Raw genomic sequence first — 20,335 nt, 5'->3', positions numbered from 1 at the left:
AGATTTAACACTCCATTTCATTTAGTTATGGATCCATCAGTATATCATTAAATGTATTTCTGCAAAGACCTGGGAATAGTACCGGAGAGTATCATCTGCCTCGATAGTAGTGTTTTGTCATTTCTTACACAGCAGTACGCATGTTGGAAGAGGAAGCGAAGGGTGAGTATTGCTCTCTGGCATTCTACTCATCACTAAGAGTTTACTAACGGGGCTGGCTAGCTAGTGAAGCCAGGATCAGGATGTCAGACTTGAAGTATGCATCTTTAAAAAATGAGCCAGCAATGAAAGTTAGTGCTTCTATCATTCTAGGATCCTTTTAAATTTAGGGAATAAAATTAAGGATTAGTTGTAACCATTTCACAGAGTTAATAAAGAATTCCAGGAATTCTTTTTCCATTATTAACCCCTTCAGTTGGGCTACCCCCCACACTGCAAGGGTTAAGGGCTCGTTTTTGCATAGGGTCAAAAATAACAAAGTTATACTCACCCAATCCTCTAAGCCGTCCTGCTGTGACAGCGCTCCCTCCAGCCTGTCTCCTTCTCCGCTGTAGTAATGGTATGTCCCTCGGCGTCCTCACGCCCTATACACTGTTTATAGAACATGATGACTAAGGGACCTTAGACCGTTGCTGGGGGTGAGGCTCCAGGGACTTGTCTTAGAGCAAATCGGCTTGGAGGATCGGGTGAGAATAGCTTTTTTTTTTTTTACTCTAGGCAAAAATGAGCACTTAATTATTGCAGTGCGGGGTTAGCCCCACTGCAAGGGTTAATACATTTTTTACCCGCAGATCTCTGCTTCATGAGCTTCTCTGGGGGTCCCTAGGTGACATTAGTTGTCTGACCTCGGATGTCTCCATAAAGAGGATCTGTCACTGTAATGTGATATCACATAGGGGGCTTCTTACCCCGCTATGCGATAACAATAAAGTTAAGTGTAAAAAAAAAATAGAAAAACTTTTTTTTAAAAGCCCCCCACATACATGCTTAAACATGCATCGGGTGCAACTACGTGCGAAAACAACTGTTGTGCCCATTACGCCGCATATGTTACATATCGCGAATGTCGCTGTGAGCATTAATTTTAGGGCCATCAATCACAGATGACACTAAACTGATGAGCGGTAAAAGCTTTTAAAGCGTCACATATGGTCAATTTTGGGTGTGGTAGTTTTTTGCGATTTTGCGTGCGTGCGCAATTTTAAAGGTTTCATATGTTTGGTGTCTGTTTACCCAATGTGATCCCGTCTTTTATATTTTACCCCAAAATTGGGCAATAATAAAAGGTTTCATAACATAATAAAGGGAAAACAGTTTTTTTGTTCGGGTACTTTTTCCTATATTTAGTAAAAAATAAATAAAAAAAACCTCAGTGGTGATTAAATACCACCAAAAGAAAGCTCTATGTGTCCCCAAAAATGATATTACATTCATTTCAGTACAGCGTTGCATGATGGAATAAACGTCAGTCAAAGTACCGCAGCGCTGAATACTGAAAAATGGCCTGGACAGGAAGGGGGTGTAAACACCCCGGCCAGCAAGTGGTTAAACAAAAGTTTTTCTCTGTACTGAATTCTCCACTTGAATGAAAAGGAGTGGGGGATGGGATGACTAGGATAATTAACCGTCTGTACTGTACTGTACTGTATATTATTATCAGATGTAATTTAGATTTAAACACTCTGTCCTAACAAAGAGTCAAAGATGTAGACTTTCATTGTATGTAATGGGGGAGCTCAGTCTGTTTTTAGTCTATTAGGACAGTCAGCGTTTCCTGAAATAAAGAGAGCAGCTTGCAGACTGCACAATTTATGGGTAACACATTCGTCCACAAATGGCCCAGCTCATGTTAAAGGATAAACTGATCTCCAAGTTAGAATGACATGAATGCTACACAACCAAAAATGTCTTAACTATGTTTTTTTTTTTTTAATTGAGTGTGTTATTACACTATAACAGGATTACATTCTAATATACAAGGACAAAGGCAACAATTCCTAACTAGTCATAGAGATTCATTAGCCCAAGGGAGATAATATGTCATTTATACTGAAGCATTGCCAATGTAGTTATTTGTTGTTTAGGATTAGAAAAGGTTCCTCTTTACCTGATCTCGGTTATGGTGGCTGTGTATATAGCTCCAAACTCCAGGGCAAAGTCTTGCTGCAATGAAGAAAATAAATGAGCATGGATATAGCAGAATGGAGAACAAGTGCAGGACAATGATAGGCGGGCTTACATCATCTTTGCAGATTTCACTGATGAACTCTCTGGCTTCTTGCATAGCACTGGGTGTTGGAGCAAAAACAGAGAACACTTCATCATCTAATTGGCTCACCGTTACTCCTTAAAAAAAGAAAAAAGGACATAGTTACATAGTATTTGAGGTTGAATAAAGACACAGGTCCATCAAGTTCAACCTCTGTGTGAGTCTGTGCATGTGTGTATATGAGTCCCTGTGTGTTTTGAAGAGTACCTGTACTCCTGTATGTTACGGTCTCGGAGGAAGATATCTAAATGCTTTTTGAATGATTCAATACTCTCAGCTGATACCGCTGCTTGTGGCAGCAAGTTCCAGACTTTAACCGCTCTAACTAAAAAGAAGCCCCTATGCCCCTTGTGGTTAAATCTTTTCTCCACCAGTTTTAGGTGGTGGCCTCTAGTCCTTGTTATGGAGTTAAATATCAACTTAAACATTTTTTTCATAAGTCTCATGTTTTATGGGGTTTCCTGTAAATGTCCTGCTTGTTTGGGGCCCTTTCTGAAGCTCATCATATAAGCATGTTAGGTGTCAAAACCCAATGAGCCGCAATACTTGGGAACTTTTCATACATACATTGTAAATATTCCTTATAAAATACAAAACATATGTACTTCAGTACTTGCCTGTTTCAGCTTGAAGTTTCTTTAAATTATATCCTCCAGGACCAACAAATCTCGCCCTCCTGGATAAAGGCACGTTGACATTTTCTAAGGCAAAAATAAAATCAAGCACTTCGTTTAGAACATTTCCTTACAGGCTCCAAATTGATCACATTTGTGTATAAAACCAAATGGTATAATGACAAGGTAAAACCCAAAACCACACTTAATTGTCTTACTGCATCTATAATCAAAACACTTATTTTTGGTTTGGGATAGACTGAGAAATCCATTTTTATTGCCATTTTCACACTGGGGAACTTCATCCCTTTTCATTTGCCTGGTGACTGTTGTCACAGTGATAGAAAGTGATAGCAAATCCATAATTTTAGGTCTGTCACTGGACAGGAACTAAGGAGACATTTACTAATGGTGATACATTGGGGTTAAATATTTAATGAAGGCTAAAACTAAAGTCCTTCAAGATGTTAATAGAACAGAGAAGGTCCACAACTGATTGATATTATTGGCATAAACACAAGAATAGCTATGTCTGTTTGTTGCGAGTTATTTTGCTGCATCTCCAAGGACCTCGTGCTTGTAGAGCAATGTGCCCAAATGGAATCGGTCAGTAAGTCAAGGTATGAGTCCCTGTCCGTAGAGGCCCTCTAATATTAAAGTGGCAATCAAGCTGAAGGCCTGAGCTACTCATCTACATGGAAAAATATCTGCTACTGGACCTACAACAAAACCGTGCATGGATTTATTAAACTCCTAAACTAATTTCAACTATTTTAGACATTACCCAGGAATATTTGACAAACATTTGTACCATAAATTCAGGTGCTACGTTTCTACTTATAGCTGCTATACTACAGCACCAGGATATTGTTTTTTCAATTTGCGGACGCTTAATATTATCACAAGACAAAGTTTAAATTTATATTACCTATGACAGGGCTGTTTTCTTTCTTCTGCGCTCTGGGCTTTGCAATTGTTTTATTCATTATTTGCAAAATGTCTTTTTTGGCTACTAGAAAGGAAAAATAAAAAAATTGTATATAGCGCTTTAGTTTCTCCCTCGGGTCTACATTTAACAGTCCGAATGCAAAAAGGCTTTTAATGGCAATACTGAGATGTAAGAAATGATAAAACAACAGTAAGCAGAGAGACGAGCCATACTTTACCTGAACTCTGAGCTGCAAACAAAGTGACCCTTGCAGTAGGTCCCCTCTCCACACTGCAAGGATTAATTGCTCATGTTGTCTACTGGATGACCAATAAGGTGAATGGACTTGTCTTATTCCTCATTCCCCTGGTAGCCAGCGCTCTCCTCCACTGTCTGACATACCTTGGATGTGGGCAGGTACCCGATCAGGTTGGAGAGTTGCAACCAGTTGGACAAAGAAGAAAAGCAGATTCAGGGTACTGAAGCCTGCAGGATAAATCAGCTAACCCTTGCAGAGCTGAGGGGGCAAATCTAATGTTTTCTTCAGCCCAGACTTCAGGTTTAGTGAACCATACAGACTGCCTGAGCTTCTGTTGTACCCTTCTAATTTTGCCACAGGGCAAGAAAAGCAGTGGTCACACAGCCTGAAGGGTCACTGACCCCAAAATCAACATGCTATTAAATGGACATGGGTATACTGTGTCAGAAATGAATGTATACTGATACAAGTCTCTAGAAAGGTAAACGGAACAGAGATTAAACTGTTCGAGGGGAGCCATTCATATGAAAATTAGTAGTGTTTGATGAAGAAATCCTGGCACCGAAGTGATAACTTTTCGCATAAACCACTCCAGCACATGGGGTTAAGGTAAATAAGTCCTGAGAGAAACAAGGAGATTGCCAGCCTCTCCTTCTAAAAATGCTGGATGTCTGAAATAAGCGTAAAAGCAAAATTGAAAATATTACATTAATTAAAGCGCATACAAGCACTTACCACTTGCCTGCTGGATGGCTTCCATAACAACCTTCAAAGGTAACCCTGAGAGTTTGATGTCTGCCTAAAAAAAAAAAAAAAAAGAAGGAGTAGTTCACTTATTTATTGAATACTAGTGAAATAGCCATGTTATTGTAAGGAAACAATTACACACTAACCTGCAAGGCTGTTATACCCTTTGTGGTGCCAGCCATTTTAAAATCCATATCGCCATTGTAATCTTCAATACCCTAAAAAATAATTGTCCCCTTTAATTATTAGTAATCAGTGACGCCAGGTATTATCGGAGGAAAAGTTACCACCATGTTAAAGCCAGATCCATCCTATCTACATATTATCCTATACAGTATTCTACTATATAAAGTGTCTATTGGTCGTAGTTTTACACCTCATGCCTGGGACACCTAATTCAATCATAATTAAACGTATTCAATTACAAAAATAGCTTCATTATACTGTGTCATTTTAAAGAGTTTTATATAAACAAAAACAGCAAAATGTTTCCCAGCACACTCACCAGCCAGCATGCAAAAAAACTTGTCTCACCGCTAAGGTTAAAAACAGAGGTTTAGATACACGTCTTCTGCAGAAAATGTGAAAGCGTCACGGCACCTCTACATAGTGCGGCCCTAACTCTAAACTATGAGTGTCTCCATCTTGGAGCACATATGGCTTTAAGCACAAAGCTAGCACGGGGCTCTGTGTAATAGATAGCAATGCTATATTAAAAATACTATAAATGTACTCATCCACCAAATAAAGTATAATATAATAAATATTACACACACAGTATATGTGTGCGCGCACACACACAAACAGTATATGTGCACACACACAAACACACATGCAAAACAGTGTACTGCAATGCTGCACTTATGGTTGGAAGACTAGAAATAAAGGATTACATATACAGAACATTTATGCGATTGCCAAGAAAAATTCTACAGAAAGCAGATGCAAATTGCATGACACTAAAGAGGCAAGAAAATGCTTCTAGAAAAAAGTGGAAATGTCAGCGTATCGAGTCACAAGTGGTGGGAGTAAAAAGCAGGAAGTGTTACATAAACATTCAGACAGCGTCATACTAGCAGTCTCTGTCAGAGTCCCCTTTGATCCTACACAGCTCAGCAAAGATACCCGTAAAGAAAAAATAAAATAAGTCCCACACTGAACCTACAACTTGTTACAGGTTTAAAATTTTAACAACACCTTCAGTACCAGAAAATGACTAATACTTACTAATATATCTGTAAGTAGTCGGTAATCTTCAATTTCATTATTGTCTGTATTGACTTTTGTAACTAATCCAACTGCAACACCAGCAACTGGAGCAGAAATTGGTACACCTAAAAGCACAAAAGATTAGGCATTAGTTTTACAATTTTTTAAAAACATATACATCCAATGCTTCATGTACATGAGCATCAAGCCCACACTTGACATCCAGTACACCTGTTATGTTTTAAGGAAAAAAAACCTTTGTATTCATTTATTTTTTTTGTTGGCACGCTGCTAGATCTGTTTTTTTGTGGTTATTTTTTAATGTGAGCTACTGAGCTCTGTAAACAGACTGAAGGTGGGCAGTTGCACTGCCTGCTCTAATAAAAGTTAGCAAATTGCTCTTGTTAGTGATTACTAAAAACTCTATCCACCGCCTGGGTGATTTATTTCAGTTTACTGACTAAAGCTTTGACAGTCCCAGAGAGTAGCAACTGTGGGGAGGAAGGTTGAATGGTTTTAAAAGAGACAAGACAAGGAGATTGGACATGAAGTACTAATACCTGAGATTTCGATAAAGTGATCTTGTTCTTTGGGATAAATCAGCTATATGAAAAGAGGCAGAAAACCAAAGTCTGGATTCATAGAATGATTTTACAAATAGCCAATGGCATATATAACTGTTTAAAAAGGATTTTGTACTCTCTGTAATGTCCTTTATTTGGAGTCCAATGAGGGACACAAGACGTCTTAAGGTGCCCATACACCTTACAATTTATCTGCAGCTTTTCTGTGGTCAGATGGAAAAAGTGCAACAGATTGGCCCAGGTGGAGATTACTCCACACACACAGTTAAGTGTAGATGGAGGAATCTGTTGCACCTTTTCCATCTGACCACAGAAAATCTGCAGATAAATTGTAAGGTGTGTGGCCAGCTTTAACCTACGAGTTATACACACAACTACAGGAGGACACTGGTGAACACCAAACATGTAGGCCAGCCCAGGGAATAACCCCTCCTACTACTGGCATGCCTCAGTTTTGTAGTGAAGCAGTACCGAGAATATGACCATAAGCACAGTGGGTAGGACCTGTGCCCCTCAATCGACTCCTAGAAAAGGATTTTATGGCGAGTACAAAAATCTTTTTCTTTCCCCCGTTATCGTCCATTGAGGGACACAGGAAGTCTTGAATGTTTGGGACATTGAAAAGCAGTCAAACTTAGGGGTAGGCATTTGCTAACATGCCCAATGTACACAAGAGAAACTAGGGACTGTCTGCAGGTCAAAGAGCCGCCTGAAGAACCTTGCACTTAAAGCTGGCCTCGGATGCGGCAGCCACATTCACCTGGTAGAACTTAGAGAACATGAGCATTGTTGAAATCACAGACTCAGATATGTTGCTTTCCCTTAGAACTTGGGATTCAATAGCAATACCATTAAAGCCGGGGACCACAAATTGACAGAAGCCAGTCAGGCAAAAGCAGGATGGCAAATTGGCCCATGGGACAGAAGATCTGCATGACAGGGCCCGCTGTGCATTTGATAGATGTTTTACCAGGTCGGCGAACCACATCAGCCTCGGCCAATCCGAAACTATGAGGTCTACCAGAATACTATCTCCATCCTGAGGAGCAGAAGAAGAGATTTCAGGAAAGTAAAGGCAAAGATCAGGTTGATCCGTGCACCTGGATACAAACCTGTTTAATGTGGTGTTTAACCTGGAGGGCAGGAGGTCCACATCTGGTGTCCCCCACTTGTGTCACAGATCCAGGAACACTTCTGGGTATAGCGACCACTCTACCGGGTAATTTCAACTGTCTGCACCTGGAATGTATACGGCTGTCAAGGCCAGAACATGAAGTTCTGTCCAGGGGCTAAAGAAGAAAAAATATAATGTATATGGCCAGTTTTCTTCAAGGTCAGTGGCTCAAAGTACTGAAGCAACTGGATCACCTTGGAAGCCAGGGATCTAAAATGTCCTTCAAGGAGGTCAACAATAGCAGCCTTCATGACTCCGTACAGGATTTGCTTAGTCATCACAAAGTTATTGTTTAGATTTGTAAATGTCAAATAATTTGTGAAATGGACTACCTATGACCTCCTAGGCTTTGTATTTAAAAACACTTGCAGTATTACCTATTGACAGCCCAGGCAGGCTTCAAGGAAAAATGACCACTGTATGCAAAAGGCCCTTTAGTTAGAGACATGAAGCAACACATCCATAACAGCATTACATTTACAAACCCTATACTAGGTATTACAGAGTGGGTGACGTTCCTCACATGAATTAGTACTGTAGCTGTATAGCCACCTTGCAACCAGAAAAACCACTTCATGAATAGATATTAAAATGATAAAGAAAAAATATCTGAGACAGCAATGATAAACTAATGTAAAAATGTAATTACCTGCATCCATCAATGCTAAAGAGCCACCACATGCAGAGGCCATAGAGGAGGAACCTGATAGGAATACAGTAACACATTAAAACAAGTCCTTTTAACCATATTACATGTAGATATATTACACAAGCGTGAGCATTTGAGTTTGTCCATAAAGATACATTTTAAGTGAATAAAAGGGTTTATGCTTATCCCTCCCATGCTACTGATCTCTTGAGTCCTAAAGCTGAACTCCAGCCTTACCTTCAGTATGATATGGTTGTACAGGCTCCTTTCCTGTACTTAAATTGCTGGAGGACATCAAATATTTAAGCTCTTTCCTTGCCAGTGTGCCATCTGCCCGTTTTATTCATCGAGTTTCAGTTCCTTCAATCATGGATGATCACCATCACGTGTGGGCATTACCTAAGGCAGTCTTCCTGCATATAAAGCCTGCTTAGGAACACCCACCCATCAAGACATTTTGATTTTTGTTTTAGCCTTTAGGTCTGTTAGGTATAGCATTGAAAGCTTTATATGTTTGACAAGTGCAGAAAACACCAGTTAATTTTGCCAAAAAATCTTGTGAGCTGATAATGTCCTGTGCTCTCTGACTGTGCAGAGGGATTATGGGGATAAGGAGGGGTTATGGAGATGAGGAGAGGTCTCTGTTCTTTGTTATTCAAATTTCCCACCATAGAGAAGAAAAACTGACTTGAGGAACCCAAAATCACAACATTTCGTATTATATCCCAGTACAACATTTTTATTCAGATAACACATTAAAGGAGAACTATGGGGTCAGTGTTTTTCCCCATAGTTCTCCTTAGGGTAACGGGAGGACACAAACTAGCGCCCTCCCGTTACCCTAAGCTCAGTATACCGCGAGCTGAGATGCCGCAGCCAGAGCGGATCCCGACTTAGATGACTGGATCCGCCCAGCTGCGTTAGTGACCGCTGGCTCTGCCTATCTAGAGGCAGAGCCAGCTGTACCCGCCCCCTCCCCGTTCCGCCAGTCAGCGATGGCAGATCAGAGCGGGGAGAGGGGAATCCAGCCCCTCCCCTTGTCACGGCAGAGAGCCGTGACAGGATCGAGAGGCGAGCGAACGCGGTATGTGTTCGCTCACCTCCCGATCTACTGAGCTGACCTGTGACAGTCTCATTGTCACAGGTCGGCTAGAACTATGAGGTGAGTGAAAAGCACTCACCTCATAGTTCTCCTTTAAAAACCGATACAAAATGTCAATATCTACAAACTGTAATTTGTTCTAAAATCAGTCAAAAAAAATTACTATTGATACATATTGACTTATTTATTGGTTTTTAATATGTTATTTCAATAAAAACATTTGTACTTTGATATAATACGAAATTTTGAGATTTGGGTACCTCAAATGTCTGTTTTTGTTCTCTATGGTGGGAAATTTGATCTAATGGGAAGTGGTAACCTATAGACTAACCAAATCTTTTGGTAAATAAAATTGTTCTTTGTACTCCATCAGAAATAAAGTAGGCAAGACTGACACCACATGCTTAGGAATTTAGTGCTGTGTTGTCATGTCAAAGAAATGTAGAAGCACATCAATGGATATTTTCTGTACTTGCAGAAAATGTTTAGTCTGAAAAAAGAAAACAAATGCAGCGACCGTATCAGAGGACTGGAAAGCTGCAATACATTACTAGGGCTGCAACAACTAATCGACATAATCGATTATTGAAAAAGTTGTCAACTTTTTCAATAATCGATTAATCGGCTTCCCATCAGTTAGCCCTGTTCACAGCTCCACACGCTGTGCGCCGCACCTCCTCCCCACCTCACGCTCGCCGCTGCTAGACCCGCTCGCATCCACGCTCCACACGCCGCACCTCCTCCCCGCCTCACATTTCCTGCCCATCCACATCCACGATCGGCACAGGGACGCGGGGAGATGTAGTAAGGAGGAGCAGGGGTGGGGGGATGGCAGCAGCTGATAGACAGGTCCAATCTCAGAAGCAAGTTGCTGGAAGACTGGTCAGGTAAGCCTGCACTTTCCCACACATGGTGCTCTATAATGTATTGCTGGGATTTGTATTTCTCTATAGCTGATGGTACATTGTACTGTACTGTAGTCCCCTATAGCCGGTGCCATTCTGCATTCATTGCTGTATAATTTTACACTTTCCATTTCACTATATTGCACACCACACTATCTTTTTTTTCTTTTTTACTTCCACCGCTCCAAGCTTGCTCCTGTGATGGACTACAACCTCAATACAAACTAGTAGTCCTATCACTGGAGCCATTTTTTAAACTTTATTTTATTGTTTATCCGATTAACCGATTAATCGAACTTAATAATCGGCTAACTAATCGATTTTGAAAATAATCGTTAGCTGCAGCTCTATACATTACATTTTAGTTTTTGAGTTTAAACAGGAGGACTATGGGGTGAGTGATTTACACTCATCTTTTAGATTGTAAGCCCTCACTGGCAAAGCCCTCCTTACCATCTTGTCTTGAATTGTATTGCGATTGTAAAGCACTGTGCAAACTGTTGGCGCTATATAAAGCCTGTATAATAATAACCCCCATAGTTAGAGCCGACGTGACATTGACACTGTCCCACGTCGGCTCTATTGATTGGGAAGCAAGCGAAAACATACCGTCGCTCGCTCACTTCCCGATCATCTCCCTGCAGACCGTCACCGCTCCCGGCAGGGATCCCCCCTCTCCTCTCACGATCCTCCAGCGCTGATTGGAGGGACAGATATGGGAGGGTGTGTGCACAGCTGGCTCTGCCGCTAGAGAAGCAGAGCCAGCTGTCAATCAGCCAGCGGGGTGGATCGGGACAGTATTGTCGGGATCCGTCCTGGCTGTGGCGCTCTCAGCATATAGTGGGCAATAGCGTTTTGGGTCACGGGAGGACACAGTATATGTCCTCACGAGTTTTGGGTCACAGGAGGACACAGTATATGTCCTCCCGTGACCCTGAGAACTATGGGGAAAAAAACATTGCCCCATAGTTCTTCTTTAAGAAGAAACAGTCACTGTACTAGTTTTTGACATATGTATAGTGTCTTTAATTTGGTGGAGATTTAGCTGATGTAGGACAGTGTTTTCTCCAGAACATTTCCTTAACCACATGAAATGCAGAAGCAGCGAATGAAAAGATGAAAAAATACAGAACGTGAACCCCAAACATGATAGAAGCAACAACAGGGATAGCCACAAGGATGAACCGAGTGAACTTCATCCCCAGAAAGATGCAGCAGTCAAACTGCATTCCTCTTCAGAACCGCAATGAATCACCTGATACATGAGCACAGAACACACATATTAGAAACCCTTGTGACAATGATACCAATTAAAGCAGCAAATAACTCGTCACGTACAGTGTACGTGACAAGTCATTTGGTCCCTTTGTGGCTGGACGTACAGTGTACGTCTCCCGTCACGAAGGGGTTAAAATTTACAGCAAACGCCTAACTTTTCAGGTTTTTCTTTATTTGTTGTCAATGTAGCTGGCCAAAAAAGATCCCGCTCTCTCCTGGATTAGACAGACTGGCTCCTGGACTCCATTTTAATTTGCCCCCCGAATGATACCATCAAAATCAATAAGAAACAAGATCACACCGGTGATCAAATGGAACCGGAAGATGTCATTGTCAATCATTAGGCGACCTTTGTGGCAATATTTCAGCTGCAGAATCTAACCCTGGGGACTGCACAGGATTATTTAATTTTTAGGACACAGGTCTACTTTAGCTGCCTCTATGGTAGAATCGAATCCACTTCAGCCACAAATGCAGATGAACAGGAAGGGACAAATAACCTTATAGTACTTCGTCCAATCTTAGAAGTCAACTTTTAATAAAAAGTTGATAAAACTCAAATCGCTAGGTCACCCTATGCTGTTATTTAATGGTATTAAAAGGGCTCTTCCATTTGAACCAGTATATAGCTACGACAGCTATCAAATGAAGACCACACTCGTCAGCATTCAATATAACTTTATTGTTCCAAGATCCAAGCTGATCTTGTGCTTCACCAGATTCAGCTCGTCCCACACATTGTTCACCCAACCTCAAGGCTTATAGAAGAACTCCGGGCAAATAACATCTAAACGATTGCAGTGGAGCTACCCCTGCACTACAAGGGTTAAGTGATCTTTTTTGTCTAGGGAAGGGCTTGACTATTTTTCTTTGAATCCAGGAGTCAGCTAAAAAAGTTGAGAGCCAGGGCGTTTCACGGCGGACGGGGGACTTTAATTTTCTTTTTTTGGTATTTTTTATTTTATTTAACTTTATTCTTTTAAACTTTTTTTTTAACTCATTGGAGAGGACAGGTTCTCTTTAAGGTGACATTAGGAGTCTATTATACCCCTAGTGTCACCTTTCCATTTCAGTAGCTTTAGCTGGGGAACGACAGCTGCCTCACATCTGAATGTAAGCATAGCAGGTAGTGGCTGGGAGCAATAGCCAGCATACTATTGGCGATTTCAAACTGCAATCGCCAATGGCAGGCTATTGCACTCGCCTACTGCCTGCTGTCAATCAGCAGAGAAGGGACCTGAAGGAGAAAGTTCTCCTTTAGGTCCACCTCTGCTGATTGACAGCAGGCAGTGGGTGGGTGCAACAGCCAGCCTGCTATTGGCTACTGCAATTTAAAATAGCCAATAGCAGTCTGGCTATTGCTGCCGGCCTCTGGATTGAAGACCTATTGCGGCCGGCAGTTGTGGGGGTGATGGTAGCGGGCGGGTAAGGCGTTGGAGGCACTGAAGAACTGTACCACAGTTTCTTCTCCCACCCGCCGCAGTAACTCTGTAAAAAACTATAGGGGGCCCTGCACAAAGAATCATCTTTGATTAGATATGTTTTCTACACAAGTGAAGAGGCTGCAGTTTGTTTTATTAAACACCAGAACTATTTAACCACTTCAAGACCAGGTGTTTAGACCCCCTTCCTGGCCAGGCCATTTTTCAGTAAAGGTAGACCCTTCCACTTCGCAGTTTTGAGAACTATCCCAGCAAGATATTAGTCAGGGCAGGGAGAACAAAAGCAGGCAAGTTTCAGAAAAACTCTAAAATTCTTGCAAATTACTGATATAGGTGATCTGCAGGGGATTCTTTTTGCTCATCACCACTCTGGTTTTACTTTAAGGAGTTTCCACTGAATAGGACATGCTGACTGACACTCGTGTAGGGTAGTAGTACTGCTCCGAGCACAAACAGCATTGAGGTTTTCACAAGTTCATATTTCTGATCACTACCACAATCCCATTTCTCACACATTGCCCAAAGACCATTCTAGATATGTCATTGAACACAAATACAAAGCTTGTGAAAATAAAGCCTATATTTTTCCCGTTCACCTCCACAAGCCAAACAAGAGAACTCACTCAAATTCCGCATCTGTGCTAGACAGAGTGGATAGAGACGTCATCCCTGCTGGCTATTGCATTCACCTTACACTTATCTGGAAATTTTTGTCTGCAATCGCTTTTTTGTCCCATTTTTGTCTTTTAAGCAGGCTAGAACATTTTTTGTTTAGTTGGTCGAAAAATCGACAGGTTAGTGGCCTTGATGTACAACAAAACAAATCTCATGAAAAACTACACATGCTCAAACGAAAACCTGTTCTTTCGATCGATGAAGGCCAGTTAATCGCGCTGACGAACATTAATTGCGATCTACACTGGTCTGTGCATGATGGGCTAGTTGAACGAAAATTGAACAAAAGGTGAGATGTCTGGACAAAAGAAGTTGTACAATGGTTGTAAGGTGTATGGCCACCTTAAGACCCCGTTCACATTGAGCAATGTCTCGTGCGGTAATTCCCGCGATATCGCGGCAAATTACCGCGATATCGCGCTCCAATGCAATCCAATGGGGCAAAGGGTCCTGCTGTCGCGGGTCGTGTGTCACTACAGCAGGACCCTTTTTTGAGCGGATTTAGCCGCGATTCAAGCTTGCTCAATGCAAGCTTGAACGCGACATCGCGCGGCAAATCGCGCAAATTTGCATATCGCGCAGTGGGAACGGGGCCTTAGGCTGCATTCACACCTAGGCGACAGCGTTTTTGCATGGTTTTTTTGCATGTCAGACAGGAGTACATTAAGTCGCATGCTTTAGCGTACACAAAAACAATTGGGTCACCCGTTTCCAAGGCATTTACAGCGCATTTTGTCACCAAAGACTAACTAGGAATATGCCAAAAAGAAGCGCATGTACTTTTTCTAGTTACAGGCGTTTTTCTATGTGCAACGCTATACTCTGGTGTGAACGGTGGCTATAGAAATAAATGGGATTTCTTGTCTTGCGCGTTTCAGTGCACACAGTTATGCAAAGCAAAACACCAAGGTGGGAACGGGACCATAGCAGTGACTTCTTTCAGCATGCTTAAAAATTTTGCCCAGAGAACTCAATGATCATTTTACAGCACATGAGTACCAAAATATATATGTATTAAGCTGAGGAGGAGGTCTGATTTAATCAAAATTACAACAGAACTCTGGCAAAACTTTGTGTTAGCTTGTTATCCAGATATTGAAGTTTACTTCATATTATTAATTGAAACTTTTATGAGAAAAACAAAAAGCTGCCTTTGCTGACGTCTCATTTTGCAAATACTAGTTTCCTGGTTGCTAGTGCTGACCCTCTGGCTTCAATAGTTGCATAACGAAAAAAGGATACGTCTATTGAGTTCACTTATCCACCACAAACATGCAGATAAGATGACTCCGACTTCACTTCCTGCATGCTTGTCACAGGTTAGTTGATCAGATATTGTGAATGGGCCAACATATCAGCCAGGCAACTAGCATTTTCAGTAGGTGATCAGCGGTGGCAACCTCCATGCTACTCTCATGAAAAGTTAATTTAAAATTAACACAGTATAATTATATCTCTATTATCACCTCTTGGTGTACTAGTAATGGAGCAATGTACGAGTGACAGCTATTGGGCCATACTGATGCACTCACTGATACAACCCCATCCTCCCCAAATTCACTCATCTTCCCGCACTGCTGCCTGTGCTGACCTATCTGCAATCCTCCACTGACATCACTAATGCTCAGCTCTTTCACCGTCCCCCCAAAAAAAGAATCTGCCAGGAAACTACAGATCCATTATAAACTGTATATACTGCTTTTTATTGATCACTGAAGGATTACAACTCCCACAGTGATTTCTATATCCTTCATGATTGATATACACTGAGTGGCCAGATTATTATGACCACCCCATCAGTACTTCGTTGGGCCACGAGATAACTCCACGAGATGACTTCGTTGGGCCGCCTCGTGACTCCACGACATGTTGAAAGGTGATGCGAGGAATCTGACACTGCACTGTTGCCCTTCTGTTGTCTTGTACCAGTCTTGCCACTCTCCGTTCTGCCCTAAGATCGACAAATTTCCCTATTTATAATGGTCTGGCCCTCTAGCAACTTCAACGCGAAATTATAGCTAATTAGCCTACAAACGTCAGGTGGTCATAATAATCTGGCCACTCAGTGTACATCTCTGTGTCTGTTGTTCACCTTCCTGTGCCCTTTATATGTTACTTACCATTTGACTCTAGTACTTCAGAAGTCACTCTTATTGTGAAGGGGTAATCCTTTGGAATGATTGGTCTTAGAGCTTTTTCTGCAAGAGCACCTATGAACAAAACAATATCAAATACTATTATTAGCTGAACTGTATAATTAATCCATTAAAACATTAGCATGGGGCATCCTTTAATGTGTGTAAGGGGTTAATTGCGGTGGTGCCTCATTTAAGGGTAGCCATACATGGCTCATTTTCTCTAAAAATCAAATCAGTTCCCCTATCCAAACTAAGAAGGGTGGATAAAAGGAATCTCAACCGCCGAATATTGTATTCAACAACCGCAGCTGCCTGGACACCCAAAAAGTTACTGCAACCGACAGGCAGATTCCTGCTGAATTAAAAAGTTAAGTGTTGTTTTTTTTAATGCTTTAATTTTTTTATTGCTTTTTTTTTTTTACACTTAACTTTATTGCTATCATATAGGGGGCTAAGAAATCCCCTATGTGATAGCCAATTTACATGACAGATCCTCTTTATGGAGACATCAGGGGTCTCTAAGCTGATAAAGCAGATGACTTCGTAAAACCGCAGCCAATACAAGTGATCGGGCGTCTCTAGAATGTAAAGCTCCCAGCCGGCCGTTTAATTACAACAGTCGGCCGGAAAGCTACAAGTCCGGCTCCGGCGTCCTCTCGCCACAGGCGAGAGGACGAGTGGATTTTTCAAGACCTGCTGATTTGCAAATTCCAACTTACAATAGCTGGAGAGCCAAAACTATCCACTGCCTTTCAAGTGGCAATACATGGAGCTCAAATTGGATGATCAGACACATAGCAGTGTGGAACGTCGTGATGGGGCATGTCTGACTTCCACTTACAGAGGCAATTGCTATAGCACATTTGCTTGGCTGTGGGGTACTCCTGAAGCATTCGATGAGGTGCATATGGTAAGCATGGGCACCTTTTTGTGTCTGCATTTATTTGACACTTTAGTAAGCATTTTGCCACACATATCTGAGTCAATGGCAATGACATTGCAAAAGTAACTCTTAGTATGGTGAAATCCATATACAAATCTTACCATGGCCCAGCTCTCTCCTATTCATCCCCACCTTGCCAATCTCGTTTGTTGCATACGGTGGAAACTGAAATATAAAACATGTATGTTCTGTAGTGGAAATAATGAGCATACTAAACAGTTTGTCAAAGTGACAGGGTTACCATTTTTTTTTTAAAATCACATAAAATCTGAAAGCAAAGACCACTGACCAAGATAAAAAGGTAGTTCAGGAATAATGGGCGCATTTAATATTATATACTGTATATATAGATCTATATATATAGATCTATATATAGATATATATACACATAAATAATATATAAACTGCACTGAAAATTCTACAGCTTCAGAGCGGCCAGGAGGAGAGAAGAGAGGGAGCGCAGAGAGATGTGATCAGCGCCGATATGAAGAGCCGAGTGTCGTGCTAGAACTCCTGTATTGGAGGTGACAGGGTCAATAAAGAGAACCTGTCACCTCCATATGCCATCACACAGGGGATTGTTTTCTCCTGTGTGATAGCAATAAAGTTAAGTGAAAACATAAAAATTATTTGATAAAACATTATAAAATAAAAATTATGAAAAAATAAGTAAAACATAATAATAAAAATGATAAACAGTAAAAGATACTAAGATTATTTAAAAAAACAAGTAATAAGAAAAAAAAAATAAGATAAAAAATTTTTTAAAAAGATAAATCAGATTTCTACTTAACACAACTGAACCTAACAAATACGATGAGGTGTGTAGGTTTTAATTAACTGTGTGGAATAAATATTGCTTAGTGCAGGTCAGGTCATCTTGCAAGCTTACCTCATAATGAAGCATAAAGTTCTTATCTTTCACACCACTGGAGAAGAAAGAATGGAATATATTACATTACAGCACGTTATAACAAAAACATTATTTGTAACATTCCAGTTCACTACAAAATGTTTCCAAGACATGTATGATTCAAGCCAATTACTAGACCGCGTTGTGTTTCCTTTTAAAAGATACCATGAAATACACGCATTTTGTACAGCTTGTGAACACCCACTCACCCTCCATTTCCAGCAATTACAGAACAATCTCACATTTATCATGCTAAAAACAACAGAAGCCCGTCAGTTTAAATGTCAAGTGTATGAGTCGTTCTCATGCACAGCTTTGTGCTAGCAACCATATTTTATTCTTAACATACATTCTCCAGGCAAAAGTTAAAAATACGGGTGGATAAAGAAAAGAAGGGTGAATTACCACTGCTCTAGGACAAAAATAAATATTGCAGCTTTTGTGCATATGTACAAGGGCATGCATTGAGATAAACCAAACGCAGCGCACAGAAGAAAGACTCAAAAAGGTTTTGGTCAGTTATATTTTTTCCTTCCTATTCTGTACTGTCTGCACCAGTATGGATGATACAGTCCTAATGAGGGATACAAAAGTATTTTATATCTTAGAAAGACATAATGGAGGCACACGCTTGTGCAAAATAGAAAGTAACCATGCCAGAAAGCATTTTATAAAAACACAAAGTACAATTTCAGGCAGAAATTGTATTAACCCTTGCCCTTACACACTTGCCCCCCCCCCGCACTGCAAGGGATAACTGCTCATTTTTGCCTAGGGTAAAAAAAAAAGTTATACTCATCTAAACCTCTGAGCCGGCCAGCAAGTAGACAAGTCCCTAGAGCGTCTCACTCCCTCCTCTGCAGCGGTCTGGGAATCCATGAGTCATCACTTCCAATACAGTGTACAGGATGCCGAGGGACAGGAGAGAGGCTGGAGAAAGCTCTGCTGGCCCTGAGAATCAGGCGAGTATAAAACCTTTTTTTATGGAGCATAAACAAAAATGAGCACCTAACCCACTGCAAGGGTTAACATTCTGCCCGGAGTTCCTCTTTAAAATGTACATAGTCTCCCTAAGAAAGCACTCCAGAATTCCACTTTACATAAGCCAGCAAATGTGGGTGTCCAGATGGACACCTGAGCTGGATGGCCCGAGTCATATCAACAAATGAAATGCAGCAGTTGGTGAAACCTTTAGAACTGGGATATCCAAACTTCTGCCCTCCAGCTGTTGTGGACCTACAAGTCCCATAAAAATCTTCAAGACCCTGACAGTAATAGGCATGACAGATGCATGATGTGATTTGTAGTTGGGAGCTGGAGGGCCGAAGTTTGGATACACCTGCCTTAGAAGCCCACAGTCGTGTAATAAAGATTAGTGATAATCTCTATGTCTGCAATAGTGTAAAATGGGAAACAGCACCAATGAAAAGGAGGTAGTTTGTGTAGCACATATGCCACATACTTCCTGCAAGGGGACATACCTTGACAAAAGCTCAAATGTCAGGAATGTAACTATGTAGAAATTAACACATGCAGTAGAATCACCCACCTCTTTATAAGACCTGACAAAAACCCCTGTGCTTAAAGGAGAACTATGGGGTCAGTGTTTTTCCCCATAGTTCTCCTTAGGGTAACGGGAGGACACAAACTAGCGTCCTCCCGTTACCCTAGGCTCAATATACCGCGAGCTGCAGCTCGCGGTATACTGAGACGCCGCACCTGGAGCAGATCCCGACGTAGATGACGGGATCCGCCCAACTGCGTGAGTGACAGCTGGCTCTGCCTATCTAGAGGCAGAGCCAGCTGTACCCGCCCCCTCCCCCGTCCGTTCCGCCAGTCAGCGCTGGCAGATCGGAGCGGGGAGAGGGGAATCCAGCCCCTCCCCCTGTCACGGCAGAGAGCCGTGACAGGATCGAGAGGTGAGGGAACCCGGTATGTGTTCGCTCACCTCCCGATCTACTGAGCCGACCTGTGACAGTCTCATTGTCACAGGTCGGCTTAGAACTATGAGGTGAGTGGAAATCACTCATCTCATAGTTCTCCTTTAAAACTGTTGTAGTGGTTCGATCGCGTGCTTGCATGCTCAATGGCGCAGGTTCACTTAAATAATATACTTGATTATATTTTTTTGACCTTTTCCAAGTTAGCAAATGTTATTTAACAAACTTTAATAAGGTGAATTCATTAGAAGGTCCTTCCAGTTTGAAAAGCATGAGCCTTCTAATATGAAAGAAATGCCTGCATGCTTGTTGGCAGTCTGTGTGTAACTGAGTACCTAAGGTTCCTGGGTATGTTGGAGGGAGGCTTGTCTGTAAACAGGCTTTTGTCCATTTTGCTGCCAAAGACATGTGCTGTACATCACTGGCAGCAGGCCCCGTAAACAGACTAGTCGCTGAGACTCTGTTCACATGTGTAAAGCCGACTCTCAGCTTTACACTGGAAGAAATTCTGGCAGCTGAGCTGCCGCCAGATGGCTTCCGGGGGCCTGTGAACAGGGGCCCCCCCC

At 41.6% G+C, this 20,335-nt stretch overlaps 1 protein-coding gene across 1 annotated transcript in view; it reads right to left on the bottom strand.

Moving 5' to 3' along the window:
• Nucleotides 1-20,335, bottom strand: part of PNPT1 (polyribonucleotide nucleotidyltransferase 1) — a 57,858-nt gene that overhangs the window by 8,875 nt on the left and 28,648 nt on the right. Inside the window, exons 14-24 of the mRNA XM_018576627.1 lie at nt 17,809-17,845; nt 17,018-17,081; nt 15,956-16,045; nt 8,434-8,487; nt 6,046-6,151; nt 4,964-5,036; nt 4,806-4,869; nt 3,812-3,895; nt 2,887-2,970; nt 2,240-2,346; nt 2,108-2,163 (exon numbers count right to left, since the gene is read on the bottom strand). Coding sequence (XP_018432129.1) covers nt 2,108-2,163; nt 2,240-2,346; nt 2,887-2,970; nt 3,812-3,895; nt 4,806-4,869; nt 4,964-5,036; nt 6,046-6,151; nt 8,434-8,487; nt 15,956-16,045; nt 17,018-17,081; nt 17,809-17,845 — 819 coding nt within the window. The remainder of the gene's footprint in view (nt 1-2,107; nt 2,164-2,239; nt 2,347-2,886; nt 2,971-3,811; nt 3,896-4,805; nt 4,870-4,963; nt 5,037-6,045; nt 6,152-8,433; nt 8,488-15,955; nt 16,046-17,017; nt 17,082-17,808; nt 17,846-20,335) is intronic.

Source organism: Nanorana parkeri, unplaced genomic scaffold, assembly GCF_000935625.1.
Source record: "Nanorana parkeri isolate BGI_ZX_2015 unplaced genomic scaffold, ASM93562v1 scaffold72, whole genome shotgun sequence".
Lineage (NCBI taxonomy): Eukaryota > Metazoa > Chordata > Amphibia > Anura > Dicroglossidae > Nanorana > Nanorana parkeri.
Note: the sequence above shows the minus strand (reverse complement) of the source record. Positions and strands in the feature narration are given on the sequence as shown.